The sequence below is a fragment of the Sminthopsis crassicaudata genome, chromosome 3 (assembly GCF_048593235.1).
Source record: "Sminthopsis crassicaudata isolate SCR6 chromosome 3, ASM4859323v1, whole genome shotgun sequence".
Classification (NCBI taxonomy): domain Eukaryota; kingdom Metazoa; phylum Chordata; class Mammalia; order Dasyuromorphia; family Dasyuridae; genus Sminthopsis; species Sminthopsis crassicaudata.
The window spans coordinates 36,832,486-36,857,095 of NC_133619.1; the positions used below are offsets into that span (position 1 = coordinate 36,832,486).

The following is a 24,610-nucleotide window of genomic DNA, read 5'->3' on the forward strand; positions in this document are numbered from 1 at the left end:
CTCTCATTGGGCGGACGAACCGCAGGGACCTCTCATTGGTTGCAAGACGCGTCTCGGCCTCCGTACCTGTTCCTGGCCTCGGCGTCCTGAAAGAAAGCCGGGAGCAGCCATGGCGGCGATGAGCCTCTTGCTGCGGGCTTCAGCCTCTGCGGCGACGGGAGCCGCTCTGGCTCTGACCCGCCGTGGGCTGGGACCGCAGTTGCGCCTCGGCGGCTTGCTGACCCGGAGCGTCCCGGGCGCGGGCGCCGTCGGTAGGTGCCGGGCGGCGCGTGAAGGGCCCCGCGATGACCTTGGCCAGGCCCTGGGGAGGGAGAAAGGGAGGGAGGAGCGCGGAGAGGCCGGAGTCTCCTTGGGTCAGCCCGTTCCCCGTGCTGCCGCGGGACTCCGACCTGTAACCAATAATGAGAACAAGCAGCTAACTTTCTAGAGCCGTGCGAGCGGTGCAAAGCCTAATGGATCCGTCACACCCGTGGAGGCGGCTGCCACTCACCCCCATCTTACAAGTGGGGAAACGGAGGCCGGCGCCGCACAGCTGGGACGCCCCTTCTGACAACCCCGGCCCTGCCTTCCTTCCTCCTTGTTACGTTTTGTTTGCTTTGGCAGAACGTAGACAACAGTTTCTCTAAGGTGTCAGGAATTAGAACCCTTGGGGAGGCAATGATAGGGTTCTTGAGTCAAATCAAATCATCATCGAGCCAGAGTCGAACCTTCTCATTTTGTTGTTATGCAGTCGTTTCCAGCTCTTTGTGACCCCATTTGGGGTTTCCTTGACAACGCAGTGCAGCCAGCTGCCGATTCTGTCTGCTGCTCGTTTTACAGAAGAGGAAACTGAGGCAGCGGGGTGAGGGACTTGCTCAGGGTCACCTGGTTAGGGAATGTCCGAGGGGGATTCCTGGCTTCTCTGGGCCGCTCATAGCCGTAGCGTTCAAGAAGCCTGCGCACCATCACATAGGCAGTGAGCATTGGACCCGGATTGGCCCCTGACTGTGGCCGGAGCCAGGGAAGACCAGAGACGCTTGAGCTGGGAATTAAAGTGAAGCGCAATTGACAAACCCAGATCCTTCACTTGCAATTCCAGTGTTCCTGCGGGCTACCTCTTTATCAGTAATTTACTACGTTAAAAGTTTCTTGTAGATCTCTTCTTGTTCATATCACGTGTACCTTACTAAGAATTGGCAGGGAGTTACCAAATATATTTAAGCACTACAGTAAGAGTGATAAGCTGAGAACTTAATAGACAAGGCCAAAAGCAAGTGGACCAGAATTCTGATCAAGGTAAAAAAGCAAGTTAAAGTCAGACAAATAGATGTGTGGGCACTTATGTTATCTGCTGCCAGCTCGTTGCTGAAGGTCATCCTAACGCCTCTGAATGGGAAGTCGGTGTTTGTTTTTGTTTGGGGGGAGAAGAGATTCTAGATCTATATGGATGGATGTCAGATAATAATCTCCCTCCCAACAATGACCCTTTCTGCCCTCCTCCTCAGGTCCTTTGTTCACATGGTGACCCAGGACCATCCATAGTCGCAGTACTTACAGGAATGTGCAGATGCAAAAGATGTTATCAAAGAGAGTTGTGTATAACCAGAAAGGAGGGCATGTAGTAAAAACATGGAAGAGAGAACCAGGGTACAACCTCGTTGGCTCAGTGGTAGCTACAAAGTAGGAAGAAATCTAGAGAAAAGTTCCCACCTCATTGGGTGAACAGATACTAAAAGGTTATAGGTGAGATGAAGGAAAGGGTGGAGATGAGCTGTATTCTGTACCATGGAAGAGAATCCCTGAATTCACAGTGTCTCAAATGGCACAGACCCATAGAATGCTACCCGCAATTCCCTATTTGTCCCTTTCCCCCGCCCTGAGTCTTCCTGGAGGCCAGGAAATGGTGTATTATCATATTTGGGATTTGAGATTTGGGAAGGACACCCAGATTGCCAACATTTGGACATTAGAAATATCTGGAAATGGGGAGATCCGGTGAAAATAGTCTTTGGTTTCTGTGTTTTGGAATACAGGGAGGAGAGAAGAGCGGTATCAGACAAGTGGAGGTGGTTGGGGCAGATAGAGGAGCAAGAATCCAGGAGACTTCCAGATCAGGGCAGGGACTAGCTGTTCCTGGCAATGGGCTAACTATAGGAAAAGCAATCTCCAAAGAGAGTAGGTTCCCTCTCCCTCTCCACTTCCCCTTTCTCCCCCCTCAAAAAAAGAAAGAAAATATAGCTTTAAGGCCATTCCCAAAAGAAAGGCCAGAAGTGTCTAATGGGTGTTATAATATGTTCAACTAAGTAATTAGTTCACTAGCCTAAGTTCTCCAGCCCAAGGGTCAAAGCCTGAATGTCTAAGACTGGACTTGACCTTAGTCTTTCTGCCTTCCAGCAGGTCATCACTCCATTAACACATTTCATTAATGCTGATTGCTTATTTTCTTGTTTCTAGCCCCAGTCCGACATGGAAGCCATGGGAAGAGAATGTTCATCATCAAACCTTCTGAATTCTATGACAAAAGATTTTTGAAGTTGTTGGTAAGTTTATTTCTGCTAATTTTTTTCCCCACATGAATGTTAAAACTTAGTGCCTGATTTAAATAAATAAGTGCTTTATTTCTCTTAGAATATGAGTTTTTTTCTTGCCTTAAAAGATCCAGAAGCACTGAACTGAGACTCTGAGACTGTCCCTTCCCTCTCATGATTCAATAATTAGTACCTCCATTTAAAAAAGAACTCTTGTGAAACCCTCACTATGAAATAATATAAAATAAAATGTTATATTCATACCTGCCAGAATAACTCAGTGTATGACTGTTTATTTATTCAACTATCTTAGTGCATCTAAGGCAGGATGTTGTTTATAGAGATTTTATTCCCTTTTCAAGAATACACCTATTGTGAGAAGTGAAGTCACACCAATTATCAGTAAAACCAAAAAGAAATAGGCATTCCAATTGAGCATGGTCTAGTGTAAAGAGAGTTGGATTGGAAGTATGAAACCTAGATTGGAGCCATAGCTCCTTTCAGTGTAACCTTGAACCAATCTCTGTTGGTTTTCTCACACAGTATTGTAAGGAAAGTTTTGTACACCATAGAACATTATTTAGTTGTGAGCTTTTGCTAATCGAAATGAAAGATCACATTTAAATTTCAGTTAAACTTTCAAATGATCTCTTGTTTTCCAAGATTGTGGCATTTTAAAATATAGTATGTGTACTTCCTATTTTAAGAGAAACAATAGAAACAATATACTAAGAAATGGATTTAAAAGCTGATAAATTGGTCAGTGATGATTTGGATTATAAATATATCACTTGTTATAATGATCTTTATTATTATGTATAAGAAAGATTCTTGTCAGGTTTTTCTTAAATAAGGAAGCAACTTACTGCATGTGGCAGCAAGGGTGGTACAGTGGATAGAGCACAGGGTCTGGAGTCAGGAAGACCTGAATTCAGACATTAGCTATTTGGACAGAAACACTGAACCTTATTTGCCTCAGTTTCCTCATCTGTGAAGTGAGTAAGGGAAGGGAATGGCAAAACCTCTCCAGTATCTCTGCCAAGAAAACCCTAAATGAAGTGTCATAGTGTGTTGGATACAGTGAAATGAATGAACAACAAATTTAATGCATATGTGATAGGATTTGATTTCTGCAATTTTATTTACAAAACTTTATAACTAGTTCAGAGAATTTTATTATGAGACTTAATGCAAGATGATGAAAACTCTGTACATTATTGCTCTTGAGCATCTAGGAGGCCTGGATGGGCTGTCATAGGTAAATTGGAGGGAAGCCGAACCCTGAGGAATCACCAGATTATTGGAGTGTTCACTTTTCAAGTTTAGGAATGCAGTGATTTTATAGAGTGAGATAAACTGATTGTTACTCTTATCACTAACTCAGAAAAATATCATGCCAGTTGAAAGGGTGCTTCCTATGTGCTTAATTCAGGGTCATTTTCAAGGGATATTGTGGAGCCTTTGAGAGCTAATTGATGGTTAAGACCCTTGATCCTCTGCTATTGCTAAGAATCTAATAATTGACCATCTTTTCCCTTATGTCTTACCAAAAGCCTGATTGCCCTCAGTCATCTCTTATCAGGATTCAATTCTTTTTATTATCTTCTTGATAATCATAACTATAGTCATAGTAAGATTTATACATAGACTGCTTCCAGGCCCAATTGTAGACTGGTTGTTGGGGAACCAGCTTTGTTCAGTGGATAAGGGCTCTAATACAGAACTGAGACTGCCACAATCTGAATTCTTTTGACCCTAGCTGTCTCTGAAAGACCTTCTGAAGCATAGAGGATTAAATAAAAGATTGCTTAATCCTCCTCTGTACATTTTAAAAGTGAGTCTTAAAAACATATTTAATGTGCTTGTATAAAAGATTTTAATGAGAGTAAAAATAATGAACCTATCAAAAATATTAGCAATTTCAAACACTGTATATGGTTTGAAAAGATAGAGGAGTAAAGGGGACAAAAATTATTTGCTCAGTTTTTACATTGAGTCAACCTCATAACTTGCTCCCTGCTTCCATTGTCCTAGCAGCTTCCCTTGATCCTTGATTTTTGTTGTTATTGAAGGTCACTCTAAAGCCAGTGAATAGAAAGCTTAGTATTTGTTTTTGTGGGGGGAGAAGAGAGTCTAGATCTGTATGGATAGATGTCAGATAATAAATGTTGGTCTAGAAATTCATTATGTGATACATTTTCCTTTTTTATCTTGCAGAGATTTTATTTATTGTTAACTGGGATTCCAGTAGCAGTTGGTATAACATACGTGAATATATTTGTTGGTAAGCTTTAAAAATATTTATATGTGAATGTCACAGTAGTGTTTAGTATAATAGTTTGAGCTTACACTTGGGAATTAGATGTAAACAATTAACTCTCTGCTGCCTGTATTAATGTAAAGGCAGCAGTGGTATAATGCAAGAATTTGTAATCAGAACCTGGATTCAAATCCCATCTCTGCCATTCACTATCTAACTGGCCTTGGGCAAGTAAATAATTTAAACTTTTTGGGTTCTCTTTATTTATTTATTTTTTTAAAAAAAAGATAACTTGCATTATAAATAAATTGGGAGTAAATGAAAAGGAGATTGATCAGATTTACTGCTCATTGTTTCCTATTTAGTATCAAATGCTTTCTTAAATGAATAATTTTTGGGTGATTTAACAGCCATAGCTAGATAGGAAAAGGCAACCTAATCACAAAATTTCTCCAAACTTTTTTTTTTTTTCCGCTGAGGTTAAGTGACTTTTCCAGGGTCACACAGCCTAGGAAGTATTAAGTGTCTGAGACAAGATTTGAACTCGGGTCCTGAATTCAGGGCTGATGCTTTATCCACTGCGCCACCTAGCTGCCCCCTCTTCATCAAACTTAATGAGATCTATTGAAGGCTGTTGTTTCTGAACTTCTGAAATGTGGAGATAGGGAGGCTGTAGCCCACTGTGGTGGGTCTTTAGGTCTGCATTTCCAGTCCATAGGCAATAGTTCCCTAGCCAGCTGTTCACTCTGTTATATAAGCTCACTGGGAGGTAGCCCTTCAAATGATGTTGGGCATAAAAAAAGGTCCTGTTTCTGACCAAGGGGGTCAAGGTCTGTGCTTGATAAGGGAGGCAAAATGTGGTGCCTGTAACTTGTTGCCAGTTGTTTGCTTGGGGTCCTTAAGCATTGTAATTGAGGAGAAGAGGAGGTTGGAGGTGCAGGACCGGCAAAGTCCAGTGAGGAGAGTGGGAGGTGGGAGAGAAGACTCCCTGGCTCTGGAGCTTGTTCTGAAATTTTTTTAGTCCTTTTCTTGAAGAGCAGTGGTTCCCTATTGCACACAGATGGTCAAGAGCTCATAAGGGTTTCAGTGCAAAGAAGAGAACAGAGACTGTTAAGTTGTCCTCAGCCTAAATTTGTGGCCTCACTTCCAATTCTCGCTGAGCCATATCTGGACTAAAGCCCGATGTTGGTGCTGGGCCACGGTCCTGCAGGCTTTTCATTCGGCACTTTGCCTACTGAGATATCTGCAATCTGTGAGTTGGATCAGCCGACAGGCCCTGGGATGGCCCTTTCCAGTCCCAGATTCTTTTTTTTTTTTTCTTCTTCTTTTTTTTTTTTTGTAATAGCTTTTTATTTTCAAAATATATACAGATAGTTTTTTTACATCTACCCTTGCAAAAGCCTTGTGTTCCAAATTTTTCTCCCTCTTCCCACAACCCCTTACCCCAGATAGCAAGTAATCCAATATAGGTTAAACATGTACAGTTAAAAAAAAGAATCTTTTAAGTGCAGCAAGGTATAGAAGTCAACTGAATCCTGCCCTGCCTTGGGGAGGAAGGAGAGGAGAGATCCTAGTCAACTCTTTTTGATTTGCAGAAAAGTGTCAGATCTACATTGGCAGATGAAGGGCATTACCTCTCTACCTACAACACTCGAAGCAAAAGAAATTTAAAAAGAAAAAATTCTCGGAGTCTACACTGAGAAATTCTCACTTTGGAGGAGTTTTCTCATCTTCTATAACACTGGCACCCCTCCAGGGCTTTACATTTTCTTCTTCTTCTTCTTTTTTTTTTTAAATAGCCTTTTACTTTTCAAGATACATGCAAAGGTAGTTTTCAACATCTATTTGTGCAAAACTTTGTGTTCCAAAATTTTTCTCTCCTTTTCCCCCCACCCCCCCCAAACAGTAAGTAATCCAATACAGGTCAAACATGTGCAGTTCTTGTAAACATATTTCCCCATTTACCATGCTGCACAAGAAAAAAACATAAAAAGGAGGGGGGGAAAAGGATGAGAAAAAGTGTTTTACATTTTCTAAAGAATTTCATTCAGAACATGCTGGGGAAATAGGAAGTACAAATGTTAACTTCATTTTAAAACAGGGAAGTTAAGATTCATAAAAGTAAAATGACTAGTAGGATCATCAGCTAAAAAGTACCAAAGACAGAATTTGAACTCAGGTCTCTCAAACCTAACTCTGACCTTATTAGCACTACCAATCCTCCATAAATGTTGAAAAAAAGGTATTAGGATAAGCTCATAGATAGAAATAATAGCATGGGTAATTTTTCACCATTGACAACTGCAAAACCTTTTGTCCTAACTTTTCCCCTCCTTCCCCCCATCCCCTTCCCCAGATGGCAGGTAGACCAATACATGTTAAATATGTTAAAGTATAAGTTAAATACAATATATGTACACATGTCCAAACAGTTGTTTTGCTGTACAAAAAGAATCGGACTTTGATCCACAGTTAGCCTGTGAAGGAAATCAAAAATGTAGGCAGACAAAAATAGAGGGATTGGGAATTCTATGTAGTGGTTCATAGTCATCTCCCAGAGTTCGTTCTCTGGGTGTAGCTGGTTCAGTTCATTCCAGTCCCAGATTCTTAGGGGAGTCAGGAAGACTTAAGTTTGAATCTTATCTTCAAGACTTCCCTAGTTATGTAACCCTAAGCCAATCAGGTATTGGAACTCTGTTTGCCTCAGTTTCCTCACGTAAAATGAGGATAATAATGGCATCTGTCCCCCAGGAATGTTGAGGGTTAAAGCTATTATTTCTATATATACTTTAATATTACTACTATATGATGATCAATTCTGATGGACATGGCCTTCAGCAATGAGAAGATCCAAATCAGTTCCCAATGAACAGAGCCAGCTACACCCAGAGAAAGAACACTAGGAAATGAGTCTGGACCACAACATAGCATTTACATTCTTTCTGTTAGTTTGCTTGCATTTTTGTTTTTTCTTCTCAGGTTATTTTTACCTTCTTTCTAAATCTGATCTTTCTTGTGCAGCAAGATAACTGTATAAATATGTATACATACATTGTATTTAACACATGCTTTAATATATATAACATGTATTGGACTATCTGCCATCTAGGGGAGGGGTAGAAGGAAGGAGGGGAAAAGTTGAAACAGAAGTTTTTGCAAAGGTCAATACTGAAAAATTACCCATGCATATGTTTTGTATATAAAAATCTATAATTTTAAAAAGTGTAAAAAAATTTTTTTTAAAAGCTATTATTTCTATCTATGAGCTTATCCTAATACCTTTTTTTCAACATTTATGGAGGATTGGTAGTGCTAATAAGGTCAGAGTTAGGTTTGAGAGACCTGAGTTCAAATTCTGTCTTTGGTACTTTTTAGCTGATGATCCTACTAGTCATTTTACTTTTATGAATCTTAGCTTCCCTGTTCTAAAATGAAGTTAATATTTGTACTTCCTATTTCCCCAGCATGTTCTGAATGAAATTCTTTAGAAAATGTAAAACACTTTTTCTCATCCTTTTCCCCCCCTCCTTTTTATCTGTTTTTTTCTTGTGCAGCATGGTAAATGGGGAAATATGTTTACAAGAACTGCACATGTTTGACCTGTATTGGATTACTTACTGTTTAGGGGGGGGGTGGGGGGAAAAGGAGAGAAAAATTTTGGAACACAAAGTTTTGCACAAATAGATGTTGAAAACTACCCTTGCATGTATCTTGAAAAGTAAAAGGCTATTTAAAAAAAGAAGAAGAAGAAGAAGAAAATGTAAAGCCCTGGAGGGGTGCCAGTGTTATAGAAGATGAGAAAACTCCTCCAAAGTGAGAATTTCTCAGTGTAGACTCCGAGAATCTTTTCTTTTTAAATTTCTTTTGCTTCGAGTGTTGTAGGTAGAGGTAATGCCCTTCATCTGCCAATGTAGATCTGACACTTTTCTGCAAATCAGAAAGAGTTGACTAGGATCTCTCCTCTCCTTCCTCCCCAAGGCAGGGCAGGATTCAGTTGACTTCTATACCTTGCTGCACTTAAACGATTCTTTTTTTAATTGTACATGTTTAACCTATATTGGATTACTTGCTATCTGGGGTAAGGGCTGGGAGGAAGAGGGAGAAAAATTTGGAACCCAAGGCTTTTGCAAGGGTAGATGTAAAAAACTATCTGTATGTATTTTGAAAATAAAAAGCTATTACAAAAAAAAATTCTTATTTTACATTTCAAAAACATGTCTTTTGGGGAATTTGGGTGCTGTTAACCCTTCTGTGCCAGCAGAGCCACCTGCCCTTTTGGGACAAGTAACCCCCCAATTTTGAACTGACTTGTGGATTGTCCAAATTTTGTAGGCATGGAAAATAAATATGTCTGTGGGTGCTTGTGATGGCACCCCCCCCCCGCCCCCCACATCCACGAGGAACTCTTATAGTCAGTTGTGCAGGCATTTATTCCATACCTGATACACATAGACCAGTTCTAAATTCTAGGGCAGATGAAGTTTAGTAAGTTGTATTCTTGACTTCATGGCAGGGAGAGGACACATGCTCCTGTAACAACAATACAGCAAAAACTCAAAATACTTTAAAGGGAGTTATCAGGAGAGGCAGTAAGTTACAGGTGATATTTGACGATTGTAGTGATTCCAGAGGAGGAGAGAGCCCGGCCTGGGACAGTGAAAGCACGTAAGGGAGGTGGACATCTTTGGATGGGCAGGAAGAAGCTCGGGTCCAGTCTGGCTGAGGCTCTGTGTGTGGGTAGAAAGAACAGCATGGCTCCAGGTGTCAGGAGGGCAGGCCCAGGGAGGCTCAGCTCTGTGCGTAGCTGGAAGGGGCCCCTGAAAGTCATGGCAACAGGTCTCTGCCCCGGAGAGATGAATGCACTGATAGTTGGGAGAGAAGGTACAGGCAGAAAGGAAAACCGGTCAGAGTTCAAGTGGCCTAGAGGGTGTAGGAGGACTTGAGATGGGCACAGAATTTTCAGAATGCTGATGCTGTAGTGTGCAAAGGGAGGGAAAAGTAAGAGAAAACCCAAGAGTTTCAAACTTGGGAAAAGACAGAAGGAAGGGGAGAGGGGCTGCTGAGCTGGTGCATCAGAATCAAAGATTTCCTCCTGCAGCAGCAACGGCAGGCCTAAGAAGCAGCAAAATGGCGGCTCCTCCACAGGGTTAAGTGAATGCACGAGGACACTCAGATTGACAAATGCACATGGCAGAGAGAGAAGGCTGATCTTGTAGTCTGGAGGGCCTCGTTTGGATTCTGATGAAGACACTGGCTAAGTGAACACTGGCAACCTATTCATCTCCCCGAGCCTCAGTTTTCTCATTTCTAAAATGGGCATAAGGAGGCAGGAGGGGGAAGTTTAACTGATTGTTAAGGTTCCTTCCAGCTCAGAATCTAGGATCTAGTGATCTGTGATTCTGTGGTGTTTTCCATCTTGTAAACCAGAAATGCTATACAAGGCCTCCCTAAGGGCATGACTGCCAGACATGCTGCCCTGGTGTCCACAGGACACTGAAGAAGGGCAGAGAATGGCCTGCTGCACCTGGGAGAGATGCCCTTGGAAAATTTGGGGAAGAAAAAAAGGAAAGTGGCACAGGATGCAGAGGGAGACCTCAATGAAGAGATCATGGAGCTGTCACCTGTGGAAAGAACACCCTTTCCCCATTCCAGAGCTGATAATTCAGTAAACACCACACATTTGTGGGAAATTTTGTTGAGATGCTTTGTCTCATTTCATAAATGCTAAAAAGGAAATAATAAATACATCTCCCATTAATGATTTCTCTTCAGACTGAAATGTGTCAAAAATTTCAGACTTATTCTTTAGATACAAAGTAAAAGGAAAGTCTGGCTCTTGAGGATGCAAGCTGATTCTTACTTTAAATGATGAGGAAATAATATTGAATATCTGGTGATTGTGTTAATAATCTCCATTGTCTCTTACTAGGTGAAGCTGAGTTAGCAGAAATCCCAGCAGGTTACGTTCCTGAACACTGGGAGTACTTCAAGGTTGGTATAGGACACTAAATTTCAGCTGTTTATTTAAATTTCAGAGTTATTTCAGCTGCTTTTTGAGCTATGAACAGTGATATTATAGGGCCAGTTTATCAGTCTTCATTCTAATTGGCAAATGTTCATGCACACAAGGATATTCCTTCTGAAGGATCTAAAACCTTGAGTAGTTTCTCTGGCCTATTTGATAAAATTTAAACTTCTCACTCTTGCTTTTAATGAACTTAATGAACTAGCCTTCCTTTCCTCTTCTTCCATTTTTCTCCTCCTCATAATATCCTAGAGTATTTTACTCATATGACAAATGACCTATATTACACTTAATAATGCATATATTATGTCTTATCCTAGTAGAATAGAAAGATGGGGGGGGTGGCTTCTTTAGAGCAGGGTTTCTTAATCTTTTTTATGTTATGAATCCTTTGGTACCTAGTAAAACCTATGGAACCCTTCTGAATGTTTTGTTGCCTACATTAATAATTGAAGGAAATGCCAAATTTGAATTAGGCATTTGTGAAAATAGATTCCCCCCCCCCATTCCCAGTTAACTTACCCCATCTTAAGAGCCCCAGTGCCTTAGAAGTAGACATTTTGTCATTTAGAATATACACCCATGTACATAAACACACATAATATAACAACTCAAACATGCTAGGTAGATAGTTTTATAAAAGACAGATACACATTTAGTATTATGTTCCAGAAACTTGGCTAAAATGCTTAATAAGTGTTGAGTTGTGCTAAATTTTTATTTAGATATTGATGAAATGAATAAGATGATGTAAATAGTGTTATAGTTTCATTCTTGTTTGTTTATTGACTTTTATATATTTAAGTATGTATGTTTCCATTTTTTTATAGTTAATCTATTGATATTTATTTATATGTGTATTTTTATTTAAAATATTTCTTATCAACTGCTATAAAATCCAGAATATTGTGTTCCCATTTCAAAATCACAAGAATTTAAAGGTGATATAAAAACCCCATTACCTTTGAATGACTAAATAGATATTAAGGTGTAACATCAAGGTACTTTTCTTCATCACTGAACACTTCCTCACAATTGAAATGACTTGTACACACTAAAATATTCATAGCAATACTTTCTTCTGAAAGCAGAATATTGATTGGCTAAACTGCTTGTTATAGTTAAAGGTAATAGCATGTTACTGGCCTGTAAGAAATGAGGGCTGCAAAGAATATAGGTTCACTTGAGGAGTGTTCTGTGAGAAAACATTGTACATCATGGCAACAACAGGGAAAGAACCAACAGCAAACATCACCCCAGATGCTGTGTTCTTACAGTGGTCAAAGCTGCCCTTGGAGGAGAAATTCATCAATATACTTTGCCCCTCCTTCTTTCTAGAAGTACTAGGACACTTTGTGGAGGATGTAGTGTTGGAGTCCAGCTCCTGTAGTGAATTAAGGGTGTGTTTATATGCGAGAGAGTCTCATATAAACTCTTCGAAAAATTTATTGATCAGAGAAACAAATATATATACCTCAAATGCTCATAGACTTGATATAAAGTGTACTCTTTGAAGTTCCTATAGTTTTCTCTAACAAACAAGATCTACTGAGATGTAAATGATTAAGCCCAGGATCTTGGTTAATTAGACAGAGATGCAAATAGTTGAGGCACACATCAGGGTAAAGTTTATCATACCATTGTCTCAAGTATTTTTTTTCCCCAAATGCCTTTAATCTTTATTGTGGGCTGTTTTTTCTGTCCTAAATTCAAAGGTTTGCCTTTAATCCAAAAAGTAGTGTTTGTATTTTGCTTCAGTCACTAGATTATTAATTTATTATATTGACAAGCAGTCTCTGACTATTTCAATAAGAAAAGGAAGTTTTGGTGAGCCAAGTTACTGTAAGATTTAAGACCTGGAATGGATTCTTACCTCTTGGCTACATTGTGGGACTTCTTTGTACCTTTTAGGGTTTGATTGATGTGTGGGGTGGTTGAATCTTTTTCTTCTCTCATATCTCATTAGAGATGGCTTTCTGAGGAGAAAAAGGGAGAGATATTTAGGGAAGAAATAAGGTCATTTAAAAAACAAAAGATACTAATACAAATTTTAAAAGTTAATTCCAGAATTTGCCAATTGAGGTTTAACACATTAAGATAATTGTTTTGCTGTTTTACAAAGGTTCAGGAGGAGCTGAAAGAGCTTTGGGATTTGATTTATAAAAACTAAAAATTATAGTTTTTAAAATTGTTTTTATATGCATTATAGGGCCTTCTACCTAATAGAATCAAATGGTTATTTTCTTAGTCAAAATGAGTTATACTGAAGAAAAGATAATTTAATAGTAATAATCCTTTATAAAGCTAAAATTTCTTGTCTTTGCTCATTCTTTGTTGCTAATTTGCTAATAATTATTTTGAATGTGAAATGGAGTGGATGACAGAATTAAGAAATTGATGTGAACCATTGTTTCTCCTAGCACCCTATAACCAGGTGGATTGCTCGTTATGTTTATGAACCTCCTGAAAAGAATTATGAAAGAACCATGGCAATCCTTCATTTGGAATCTGACAAGGCTGATCTGAGGTAAACAGTGGAGGCTTCTGGATTGGGGGGAGAAGGGGATGCCGATTCTGTGCTTGTCTCAGCATGCTGCTCACATACAAAAAGAACAGGCCTGGGTGATTAAGGGCTGGGGGAAGACTGTTTGATGATAAGGCCATTAGACTTCAAAAGTCTGCTTGCAGCTGGGGCCCTCAGATCATTCGATGGATCTGGGTGTAACAGATTCTGGGCATGGGGAGGAGAAAGTAGGATCTGTTCAAAGGCTAGTCTTCATTATATTCTGACCTTGCTGGTTTATATACAACTGATCAATGATTAAAGGATGAAAATAATAAAGAAGAACTCCTTCTGCAAATCCATCCCCATCACCTCTCACCATGCCCAAGGGCGCATATGCCTGGCACTTCCCTGGGGCTAGAACATAGCCCTTTGGAACTCCCCATACCATCCCTGCACATGATCTCAGGGTAAAAGGGTCATAGGGGGATCCTTAAGCTTTCCCTGAGCTTAGGGCCTGAGCAAGGCCAGGAATACCTGAAATCTAGATGGTGTGTGGGGAATAAGAAGGGAGGATAAAAGCAACAGACACTCCTAAGACAAAGAACAGGTCCCTAATTAGGCATGGGGGATGATGAGGGAGAGTCACAGGATGAGTGGGCAGGGGTGATCTGCACTATTGAGCAGTACCAGTTTGTTTTATGATTGAATAGCTTTAATGTTTATTCTTATAAGAATTGGAAGGAAAGAATATGGCCATTTCAGAGATGACTGAGAGCCTGTACAGAGGATTCAGAAATTGAAATTCTTTGTAAAGGGAGATAGAAAGTGAAATCAGCTGTACAAGGACAGAGCACAGAAAATACTATCTTGATACCACTTGGTAGGCTTTTAATATTGCCTTCCTTTTTTTTTTTTTTGGTCAAGGCAACTGAGGTTATGTGAGTGGCCCAGACACAGCTGGGAAGTGTGTTTGGGACCAGATTTGAACTCAGGTTCTTCTGACTCCAGGGCTGGCCCTTTATCCATTGCACCATCTAGCTGCCCCCAAGTTCAATGTTGGAAAGATGGTGTGATTGCTGAAAAGATCCATTCCATCTTGAGCTTCAGAACATAATGTAAACTTGAGGGAAGAAACTCTTTGTTTCTTTGAATCATCTGAATTATTACGGGGTGTTTGGAACAAAGAAAGGAATGGCTCTGTTGTCCACTAGTGGAACTCTGTCTAGAATGTTGGGTTCAGTCCCATAGGACAGAGTCTCTGAGATAGCAGTCTGGAGCAGTTCTGTAGGACTGTACCTTAGGAGGATGAAACTGCCTGGCCAGGAGTCCACAGGCGTCCAGTTGAAAGTCTACATTTTGTGGGAGAAAAATTAAGGGCAAACATCCTTCTTGTTTTAATAAAATATTTGAAGAGCCATTAGCTCGAAGGGAAACAGATTTAGAGGACAGAACAAGAAGGGGAAGGGAGGCACATTTAAGTCTTTTAAGGTTTGCAAGATATTTGATCTTACTGTCTTTGATCCTCACAGCTCCCTTGTGAGATGAGTGATCTCCCTTTAACCAGTGAGGAAAGTGAGACTTGAATAGCTTAAAGGACATCTCCAGGCTTACATGTTAAATATCTGAAGTGGGTATCGAACTCAGGTCTCCTTGATTCCAAGTCCAGTACTCCACACTGAAAAGTAGAATATGCTTCCTTTTAAGGCACTGTCCTATCATAAAGCCTGGATGACCATTGGAGGAAGTATAGAGTGGGATTTGTATTTGTACTTTGGGTTATTTTCCAGTTCTGGGATTCTGTAGAGCCATCATAGGGGAATGGAAAGAGCGCTGTACTAGGAGTCAGGAGACCTGTATTCCAGTTCTGTCTTTGACATTCGCAGCAACACTTTGATAACATTGATATTATTTGATAACTTTGATATTATTAAATAATAATTTTGCAGTCCACATATTTAACTATGCAATCCCCTATGAAGTTGCAATCCACAGTTTTAAGAATTTTTGTAGAGTATGGGGGGAAAAATAGGGCTTAAAAATGACCCTTATTTTTTTAGTAAAAGCAAGGGAAGGTGTAGTACAAAGAAAATGGGAGTAAGGTGGGGGAATAAGGAAAAAGGAGCAAAGATAATGTTTACAATTGATATTTTGTCTCAATCAGGATGCTCCAGATAGGGAGTTAGTTTAGGCATGGGATGACCTGATTAAGAAGAAAGGTGACTTTCCTTCTTTGGCTTGGATAGGAAGATTGAAAGCAAGTGTGACACCATGGAGATGGCCATTATACCAGTGAAACAATTACTTAAAGGTGGTATTTTGTAGGAATAGAGGAAGGAATGGGTTAAGGAGATTGTGTGAACATAAGAGCATAAAGGCATAGTGGCATTGATTACCTGAATGGGCAGAAGAGACATTTGAATATACTTTCAGATTTTATGTGTAGAATGATTTACATTTGTAAACCATTGGTGCTTGAAATTTAATTTAAGGATTTTCTTTCTTACAGGTTGAAGTATCGGGAAACAGAAAGACTTATGCGAGGAAGAGGGGATGGACCCTGGTTTTATTACCCAACTGTTGATAAAGAACTTATTGATCGAGAACATAAAGCAGTACCTGACCATTAAACGATTGATTCTACACATCTGATGTGGGGGTTAAGTGAAGAAATGTGTACTGTATTGTAGTTCTCTGAATAAAATAGCCATTTCCCTTTTGATCTTGTAGTAGTTCTCAATATAGTTTGAGAGAATTGCTTTTGTTTTGAAGGGATGATTTTCTTTTTTATGAAGGTCATGAAGATGGCAGTTAAAATTAGATGAAATCAGTTTGTGAACTTCTAAAAAATAATATTGTTTGGAAGTAGATCTTACAATATACCCAATCAATGAAAGTGGTAGACAGGAAGTATAATTGTATCAAAAGTGACTTGTGTACCTTAGCATGTAGAATACAGTCATCTCAGTTCTTCATTGATACCCTGTTTCAGTTGGCATTGACATTTTTAGTCTGGATTATGTAAAAAATTAAACCTTAATTAATCAGAAAAATTACTTAATTAAGCAAGTCTTCTGGAACTTGACATGTTTTCTTTTTATAACAAAGAAATTCTTTGCATCTCTTTAAAGAATGTGAGTTTTTCAAATATCTTAACTGTTGACATCAAATAAAAATCCTTACTGGTAAATATTGGAAAAAATTGATATCAAGAATAACTTAAGGTTAAGAGTTTTAAATGATAAAAATTATAAAATATAAAAGACAGGAAGTATTTGTTAAATTGAAATGCCAAGAGTAAACATAAAGTTTTTAAAATATTTGAACATCTTAAAATTTTCTTTAAATATAATTTGAATAGGCTCTTTGTAGAGGACAAAATTATTTGTAAAAAGTGAAGATCTGAATATTTTTGGTAAATGTTTCTTAAAAATAGAAGTAATATTGTATTGACTAAGACCAAAAAGTATCCTACTTATTTGTTAGACTCTTGACCCAGTTAATGCCTGCTAAGTACCATATTGAATGGAAATAGAAATCAAATTTAGTTACCATGTTTTCCTTATAAACATAAAAAGCCAAAGTAATTTAATTCCTGTTAACAATAAGGTAATATGGCAGGAGTCGGGGAGGGCATCTGGAAGTATTTTTTCTAGTTATCCAAAATAAAAGCAAAAAAATCTTTACATCATTCAGCAAGTTTTTTTTTTTTTTTTTTTAAAGAGTTTTGTTCCAGGCATTTTGTTAGGTATGAGGATTATACAGACAAAAATGAGACAGTTGATGCCATCAAGGAATTTCATCTTGACAATTGCCCAGTGCAGATGTGCTTTCCACCAAAATTGAGATGGATCTGCATCCCATCCATTTGGATGCTCTCTCTGTACATAGTGCGTGCTGTCCATACAGCCCATCCATACCTGTGTGACTTCATTCATTGGGTAGGTTTATCTGTGACTCAACGTGCCAGAGGCTCTTTGGATTTCTCCTGACCTTTAGACGATACAAATGGCTTGTTCCAAACTTCTCACCTGCATCTTCGGTCGCCATGGACACACCATCGGGCCTGGTTTTTTCCTATGAAATGTTGTCCCAAGACAGCTATGACTGCCCCTCTTAGGAGATCCTTCTCCCTTTGGCTTAAAGCCTGCCTTCTCCCATCACATTACCCCTTCATTGCCTTCTCAGATGCTCTCTTCAGAGACTTGTGTCCATTGCATACAACACTGGCTGGACTAATTAATGCCTACAAAAGGTGGGCCTTTTTTTTTTTTTTTTTTGGGGGGGGCTGGGGTTAAGTGACTTGCCCAGGGTCGCACAGCGAAGTGTTAAGTGTCTGAGACCAGATTTGAACTCGGGTCCTCCTGAATTCAGGGCTGGTGTTCTATCCACTGTGCCACCTAGCTGCCCCTGGGTGGGCCCTTCTAAGGGGTGTGGGGATTATTTAAGGAGCTCTTTGATTTTCTGAAGGCAATCCTCCTCTATCTCTGGGACTGCCGCGTGACAAACTACTGTTATTCCAGCTGGATGTTGGAACCATCCCAGCACTAGACATCCTGACCCACAGACCGAATGGTAGGAGGTTCTGCAATGCCCTGGAGCTTCAAGCAGCCAGCACAATGTCGTCCGAAGGGAATCTCTCCTTGACCTTGACTTTCTTCCATGAATGTGGCCCCAGCTGCTAGCTAGTACCTTCTCTGAGGTTACCTTCCATCTGCTCTGTGTATCCATGTATATACACGATGTCTTTCCTATCAGAATGTAAGCTCCTTGAGGGCAGGGCTTGTTAGTGCTTTGCTGGCACAGTCCCTGGCACGTAGTAAGTTTTATAAATTTTTGTCCAGTGATTGATTTTATATTTGAACTGATGTTTACCATCAGGATGCGTTTGCAAAGTTGTTCCTCTTTTACGAATCCTTGGATGGTCGCTAGGTGGCGCAGTGGATTGACTGCTGGATCCAGAGTGGAAGACATGTCCAGAAGCAGAGTTGAACTTGTAGTTGGGTGGCCTTGGGTGTAGCCCTTCAACTTTGTCGCTTCAGTTTTCGCATCTGTAAAATGAGGATAACAATAGCATCTGCCTCTCAGGGTTTGTGTGTTTGTAAAGTGCTGTGTAAATGCTAGCCACTTATGTATGGATTGGGAGAACCCTTGTGTGGAAGCTTTAAGGCAGGCTTTACTGAATCAAAAACTATTTTAATCGACAGCAGAGTCTTATATTCTCTTAAATTTCAGTCAGTTGTGCAGTGGTAAAGGTGTGATCCATTGCAGAATGATATTTGCAAAATTCTGTTTCCTAAAACACAAGTATGTTCAAATGTTAAATGTGATGGTTTACCGTAAGCCAAAAAGAAGTGGCTTTGGAAATGTTTTGTCTTTTTAGAGTAATATTTAATTATATGAAAATGCGGGCTGTTTGAGATGACACCCAAAGCAGCAATCACCCTTTGTGTCCGCTGACTTTGCCTTTGAAGGAATTTCAAACCTTGTGAGTAGTCCCAGAATGCACAGGGCTGCGTGGTGAAACAGTACCAGAACCGGAAGTTGTGGATGGGACATCTCATGCATATGGGAATGCCTTCTGGGTCTTAAACTGGTCATCTTTAGTCAGGGCCAGACATCTATCTTTTCTCATAAAGTGGCTCCTTCTACCTGATAATAAACATAGGCAGGAGCTATCCGTTACCTACTTTTGTTCCCTCCTTTCCAGTCCAAAGATCATTCTCCTTGGCAGAGAAAACAAAATTCCATTGGCTTCCTCTGTCAATAACTGATACAGGAGTTACTTTATATTCATTTTATGTATAATCTTTATATACATATACTTACGTTCTGTCTACCCCACTGGAGGGTAAACTTGAGGGCAGGGAATATTTCATCTTTGCTTTTGTATCTCTAGGGTTTAGCACAGGAAGGGGCATATAGTGAGTATTTAATAAAGGCTGATTGATCCATTAAGTTTATTATTCTTTGGTAACATTGTCATCCAACAAGCATACTGGTCCTATATTCTCTCAATATAGCAAAACTCTTTTTGTTATCATAATCATGTCTGTATAGACCTTCCTTTCTCCTTTTCTGTAGTAATTACTGATTTTAATTACTGATTTTTCAATTACACAAGTTCAACTTCCTTTTTAGTGACTTGTATTTACACTGTTATCACGTATGTTCTGATTCCATTCATTCCCCTCCATATGTTTGCTTCTCCATCATTTATTGTTATATAATTATATTTATGATATTTATTACCATGATTTCTTTGGCCATTCCTCAGTCACTAGATGCCCTGCTTCCCTTTCTCTGCTACTACAAAGAATACTTCTCTGAACATTTTGGTCTACTTTGAGTCTTTCTTTGTTGTCTTTGTGGTCTTGTCCAGTGTCAGGTCTTACAGAGCTTCAGGACTTACGACAGGATGTGATTGCCACACATTTAGATTCCATCATTGCCCTTGCTTTCATTTTCTATACATGTCTATTTTTGCTTGCCCCAAACAAAAGATATTTAATCAAATAGCATAGCAAATGAAGGAACACCAAAGATTCTCCCCCATGCAGCAATGAGAGCACAATGCAGAGAGCCCAAAATGGGAAGCATGATGGACCACACATATGTAGGGAAAATGGTAGTCTTGGAGAACTCTGAGCTCCGTGGACCTCTGTCCTTGGGGTTTGCCAGGTTCTTCTCCAGTGGCAAACAGGTTAAATGATGTGCCTAAGGTCATACACTAGGAAATTTATGAGGCTGGATTTGAACTCAGGTTTTTCTGATTCCAGGCCCAATGCTCTATCCACTGCATTACCTAGTGGTTGCACATGTTAATTTTTTTTTTTTTTTTGGTCAGGGAGTTCCTTTGCACATGGCTCTCTAGGAAATGTCCTCTTTTCCTTTCTTGCCACAACTTTTTTCCTTTGGTCTTCATATACATTTTCATTCTTGAGAAGGTCTATCCTTTCTGGCTGACTTCTATGGAGTTTTTGCTATAGGGTTCTATTTAGTTCTCTGAACTCTGTGAAATCTACTCTTCAATAATGTATGACAGATCTAGGCCCAGTTTTTTCTCCCTCAAGGTTTTTTTTATCATTTCCACCAACAGCCGGTTCCTCTTTATTGGTAAAAATTGAATTTCCCCTTGTTCATTCATTCCTCTTACCTTTGAAGAAAGTATCAAAATGAGTCAACCAATCCATAAGGAATTATTAAATGCTTATATAGTGCCAGGTGCTATGCTAAGCTCAGTTTCCTCAACTATAAAGTAGAGCTAATAAGAGCATCTACTTTAAAGGGTTGTTATGAGGATTGAATAAAGTAATTATTTGCAAAGCCCTTAAGCTCAGTGTCTGGCTTGTGGTAGATAGACACTGTAAGTGTACACATATACTTTGTCTATTGTGCTTTGCAGATAATTGTGCTTTTTACAAGTAGAAAGTTTGTGGCAACCCTGCCACGTGCAAGTCTATTGGTGCCGTTTTTCTAACATCATGTGTTTATTATCTCACATTTTGGTAATTCTCACACTATTTCAAACTTTTTCATCATTATTATATCTGTCATGGTGATCTGTAATCAGTGAATTTTTATATTACTATTGTAACTGTTATGTTGCTGATATAAGATTGTGAACTTAATTGGTAAATGTGTGTATTCTGATTGCTCTACCACCAGTTACTCCCATATCTCTCCCCACTCTTCCTATTCCCTGAAATACAATAGTATTTAAATCAGACCAATTAATATCCCTAGAATGACCTGTAAGTGTTCAAATGAAACTAAGAGTCTACCCATGGGGGCAAATTTCATTGCTGTTTTTTCTTAAGAAATTGCCCCAGCCATCCTAGCCTTCAGCAGTCTTCACCACCTTGATCATTCGACGGCCATCAACACTGAGGCAATACTCCACCAGCAAACAATTCAAATTTCTGAAGGCTCATCCAGATGACAGCTAGCATGTTTTAGCAATAAAATAAATTAAAGCCTGTATATTTTACAGACACAATGCTGTTGCACCCCATGGAGTACAATATAGTGTAAACATAACTTTCATTTGCACTGGGAAATTTGTGTCTGACTCACTTTGTTGCTGTATTCAGTTTATTGTAGTGGTCTGGAACTGAACTTGGAATATCTCTTCTGGGGGATCTTGAAATGCTTATTTGTGCAGTCTCCCCATCCCTCCCAATAAGCATTGGAGATACAAAGAAGAAACTAGTCCCTGCCCTCAAGGAGCTCACCTTCTCCTGGAGGAGACAACATGCAAAAGCATGATAAATACAGTGGAAATGGAAGTAATCTCTTGGAAAGTGGGGCTTGAGCTGAACTTTGAAGAAGTCATGTGACAGAAGTGAGGATAGAGAGCTGTTGAAAAGGCACAGAATTCTACCAAATATTTAAAATACAATCTCAATATTATATAAACTCTTTGGAAAAGTAGTCAAAGAAGGACCTCAACTAAATTCTTTTTATAACACAAATATGTACTCTGATACCTAATTAGGAAGAGCAAAAACAGAGGAAGAAAACTAAAGACCAGTCTCTCTAATGAATATTGATGCAAAAATTTTAAATAAAACACTAGCAAGGAGATTTTAGCAATGTATCATCATAAAGATCATACGAAATGACCAAATGGGATTTACACCAGAAATGTATGGCTGATTTAATATTAGGAAAATATAATCATTTCAATATCTAAATCAACAAAAATCACGATTATCTCAAAACAGAAAAAAGCTTTTGATGAAATACAACATATATTTTTATTAAAAAACATAGAAATATGTGAAACTATCTTTACAGTGATAAGCTGTACCTATAAAACCATCAATAAATCTTATCTGTAATGGAGATAAACTAACCCTAAGAAGCCTCTCCAATAAGGTCAAAAATGAAGCAAGGATGCCCATTATCACCTCCATTATTGAATATTGTTTTAGAAATAATAAGACAAGAAAAAGAAATTAAAGGAAGTAGAATAGGCAATGGGGAAACAACTCACTTCACAGATGATATGATGGTATACTTAAGAGAATTCTAGGACTAGTTATGTAGTTGAAATAACTAACAACTTTAGCAAAGTTGCAGAATAATTTTTTAAATTATGTAGGAAATTTTTTAAAAGTAAGTTTCTCTGATAAAGGCTTCATTTCTTAAATATATTAAAAGGTTGACAAGTGGTCAAAGGATATGAATAGGCAGGACTTAAAAGCCAAGTGAAGGATTTTATATAGGATCCTGGGGTAATAGAGAGCCTCTGGAGATTACTGTGCAGGGGTGACGTAGACACACACTTTAGGAAGATCACTTTGGTAACTGATGGACTGGAGCAGAGAGAGATTTGAAGCAAGGAGACCCTCCAGCAGGCTATTGCAATAGTCCAGGTCAGAGAGCACCTGCCCAGAGTGGAAGCTGTGTGAATGAAGCTAACCCTACTTTCAGTAGAGTGGGAACCTCAGCCATTGTCTAGATGATAAAGTTCCCCACATCAGTACTGCATTGTGCCTGTGTACCAAGTTTGTGATGCGTTTCCTGAACTCAGCACTTTATTCTTTATGTCCAGGTGGACCGTAGTACAATCTGACCACAATATTGCTGCTTTTCCTGTTCCTCTTGATCTTACCCCCAATTCTCCGTACACTGCTTCTCCACTCTGGTTCATAGATTTCCTCACGTGAGCCTTTTTTGTTCATGTATGATGCTTCTCTTGCCTCCCTGATTACCTATCTTGTTTGAACAAAATATGGCCCTATTCTAGCCATTCTATCAAGTCTCACTGATACCTATAAGGTCCAAATGGTCACTTTACATCAAGTGCTTCTTCTTACTCAGTTCCCATTTTTTGTTCATGTTTATGCAGACACAGAGGCCCAGGTGTCCTTACATATTCTTTTAATATATTTTGTCTCCATTTTACTTTGGGTGGCTCTACAGCTGTAGTTTTTCCTCTATGACAGTATTCATCATGCTGTCATGATTGATACGGCGTAGCCCCCTTTAAGATCTACAACTTCCTTTGGGACTGACCTTTGATTTATAAGATCTCGTCAAAACCCCAAGGGGAAGAGATCAGTATCTGAGCCACTTTGGGCTTGTACCCAGCTCCACCACCGGATCTGAGCTGGCTTGGGTTTTCAGCCCCCATTCTAATGATCTGGTCGGATAACCCAACCCCCAACTATCTGCTCAGGTTTCCCCAAAATAGTTTCTTCCTTATCTGAAAAGCCCGCCTAGAATTTGGCCACTGCCCTAGGCTTCTTGAAGCAGATAAAAGAGCCGAGGTGGAATCATCCCTTGTCAGAGAGTTGAAAGATGCCAGCAAAGATGCTTTGCATCAGAGATTCTCTATCCCGCCACTTTCGGCGTGTATCTTCCTCTATCTAATGCCTTTTACTAACCAGATTTTAACCTTGCTTCCAAACCTTGCAATAAATCTTGTTTTTACCCATCTAGGTTTTCAGGCCTGTAAATTCATTTACAGGGGACTCTCGCCGCCACTAGACCTGATTTAACTTTATATCCTTGCGCCAAATCCTAAGGGGGTTGCAGGGGAGCTCCATGTGACTCCCTGTATCCCAATCCTGCCACGAGACCTCACTTAATCCTATTGAGGTATATACCTCATTATTAGGTATTTACCTCAATTACTTGGTTCCCTGTTACCTCATCAATGATGGCTGGATTAAAAATGGCAATTTTCTTTTCTGTTTCTTTTTTAGTTTGAATCCTTTAGATTCATTTTGCAAGATTCCAGGCTCAATGGAGAGAAGGTATATTATAAATCTGTGGATCAGCCCCAAAGGCCCAGATGCTATATTCTCTTCACTGTCTTAAGATGGAATTCATAGTTTGGGTTTTGTAGAAATGAGCTTATTTTACCTTTTCCCCAGGGCAAGTATACAGTTTTCTTCTCCCTTGCCACCCCTTTCCTTTTCCCAGGGAACTCTTTAGTTTTTACAGGTACCTTCTGCAAAGTGAATATTTTTATTCTGAAACAGTGCTAAAACTCCAAGTTTGAGGTCACAGATTTGGCTGAATTCTTCCAACTTGTGGACCATAAAACTATCTATCCTGTCACTCAGCATTTGGGGCAATAATCTCTGACGGTATCCCATAGGATTTTTTTTTTTTCTTGCTTTGTTCAAATGTTATTATGTGGGATGGCTCTTTGGGAGAGGTTGGGAGAGGGGTATATTGGGGAATAGAAATAATATGTTTTTAAAATAAATTTATTAGTACTTTTTATGACAAAATAGATGAATAATATTTACTTTTAAAACATAACAAAACTAGCTTACATTTATATAACACATTATCAT

At 39.3% G+C, this 24,610-nt stretch overlaps 1 protein-coding gene across 1 annotated transcript; it reads left to right on the forward strand.

The window, feature by feature from the left end:
* The first annotated feature begins 40 nt into the window (after positions 1 to 40).
* On the forward strand, positions 41 to 16,015 carry NDUFB5 (NADH:ubiquinone oxidoreductase subunit B5). Its single transcript, XM_074298257.1, has 6 exons — positions 41 to 251; positions 2,434 to 2,519; positions 4,725 to 4,791; positions 10,697 to 10,758; positions 13,213 to 13,319; positions 15,805 to 16,015. The coding sequence occupies exons 1-6, from the start codon at positions 110 to 112 to the stop codon at positions 15,923 to 15,925; spliced, it is 585 nt and encodes a 194-aa protein (XP_074154358.1). The 5' UTR covers positions 41 to 109; the 3' UTR covers positions 15,926 to 16,015.
* Positions 16,016 to 24,610: the final 8,595 nt, after the last annotated feature.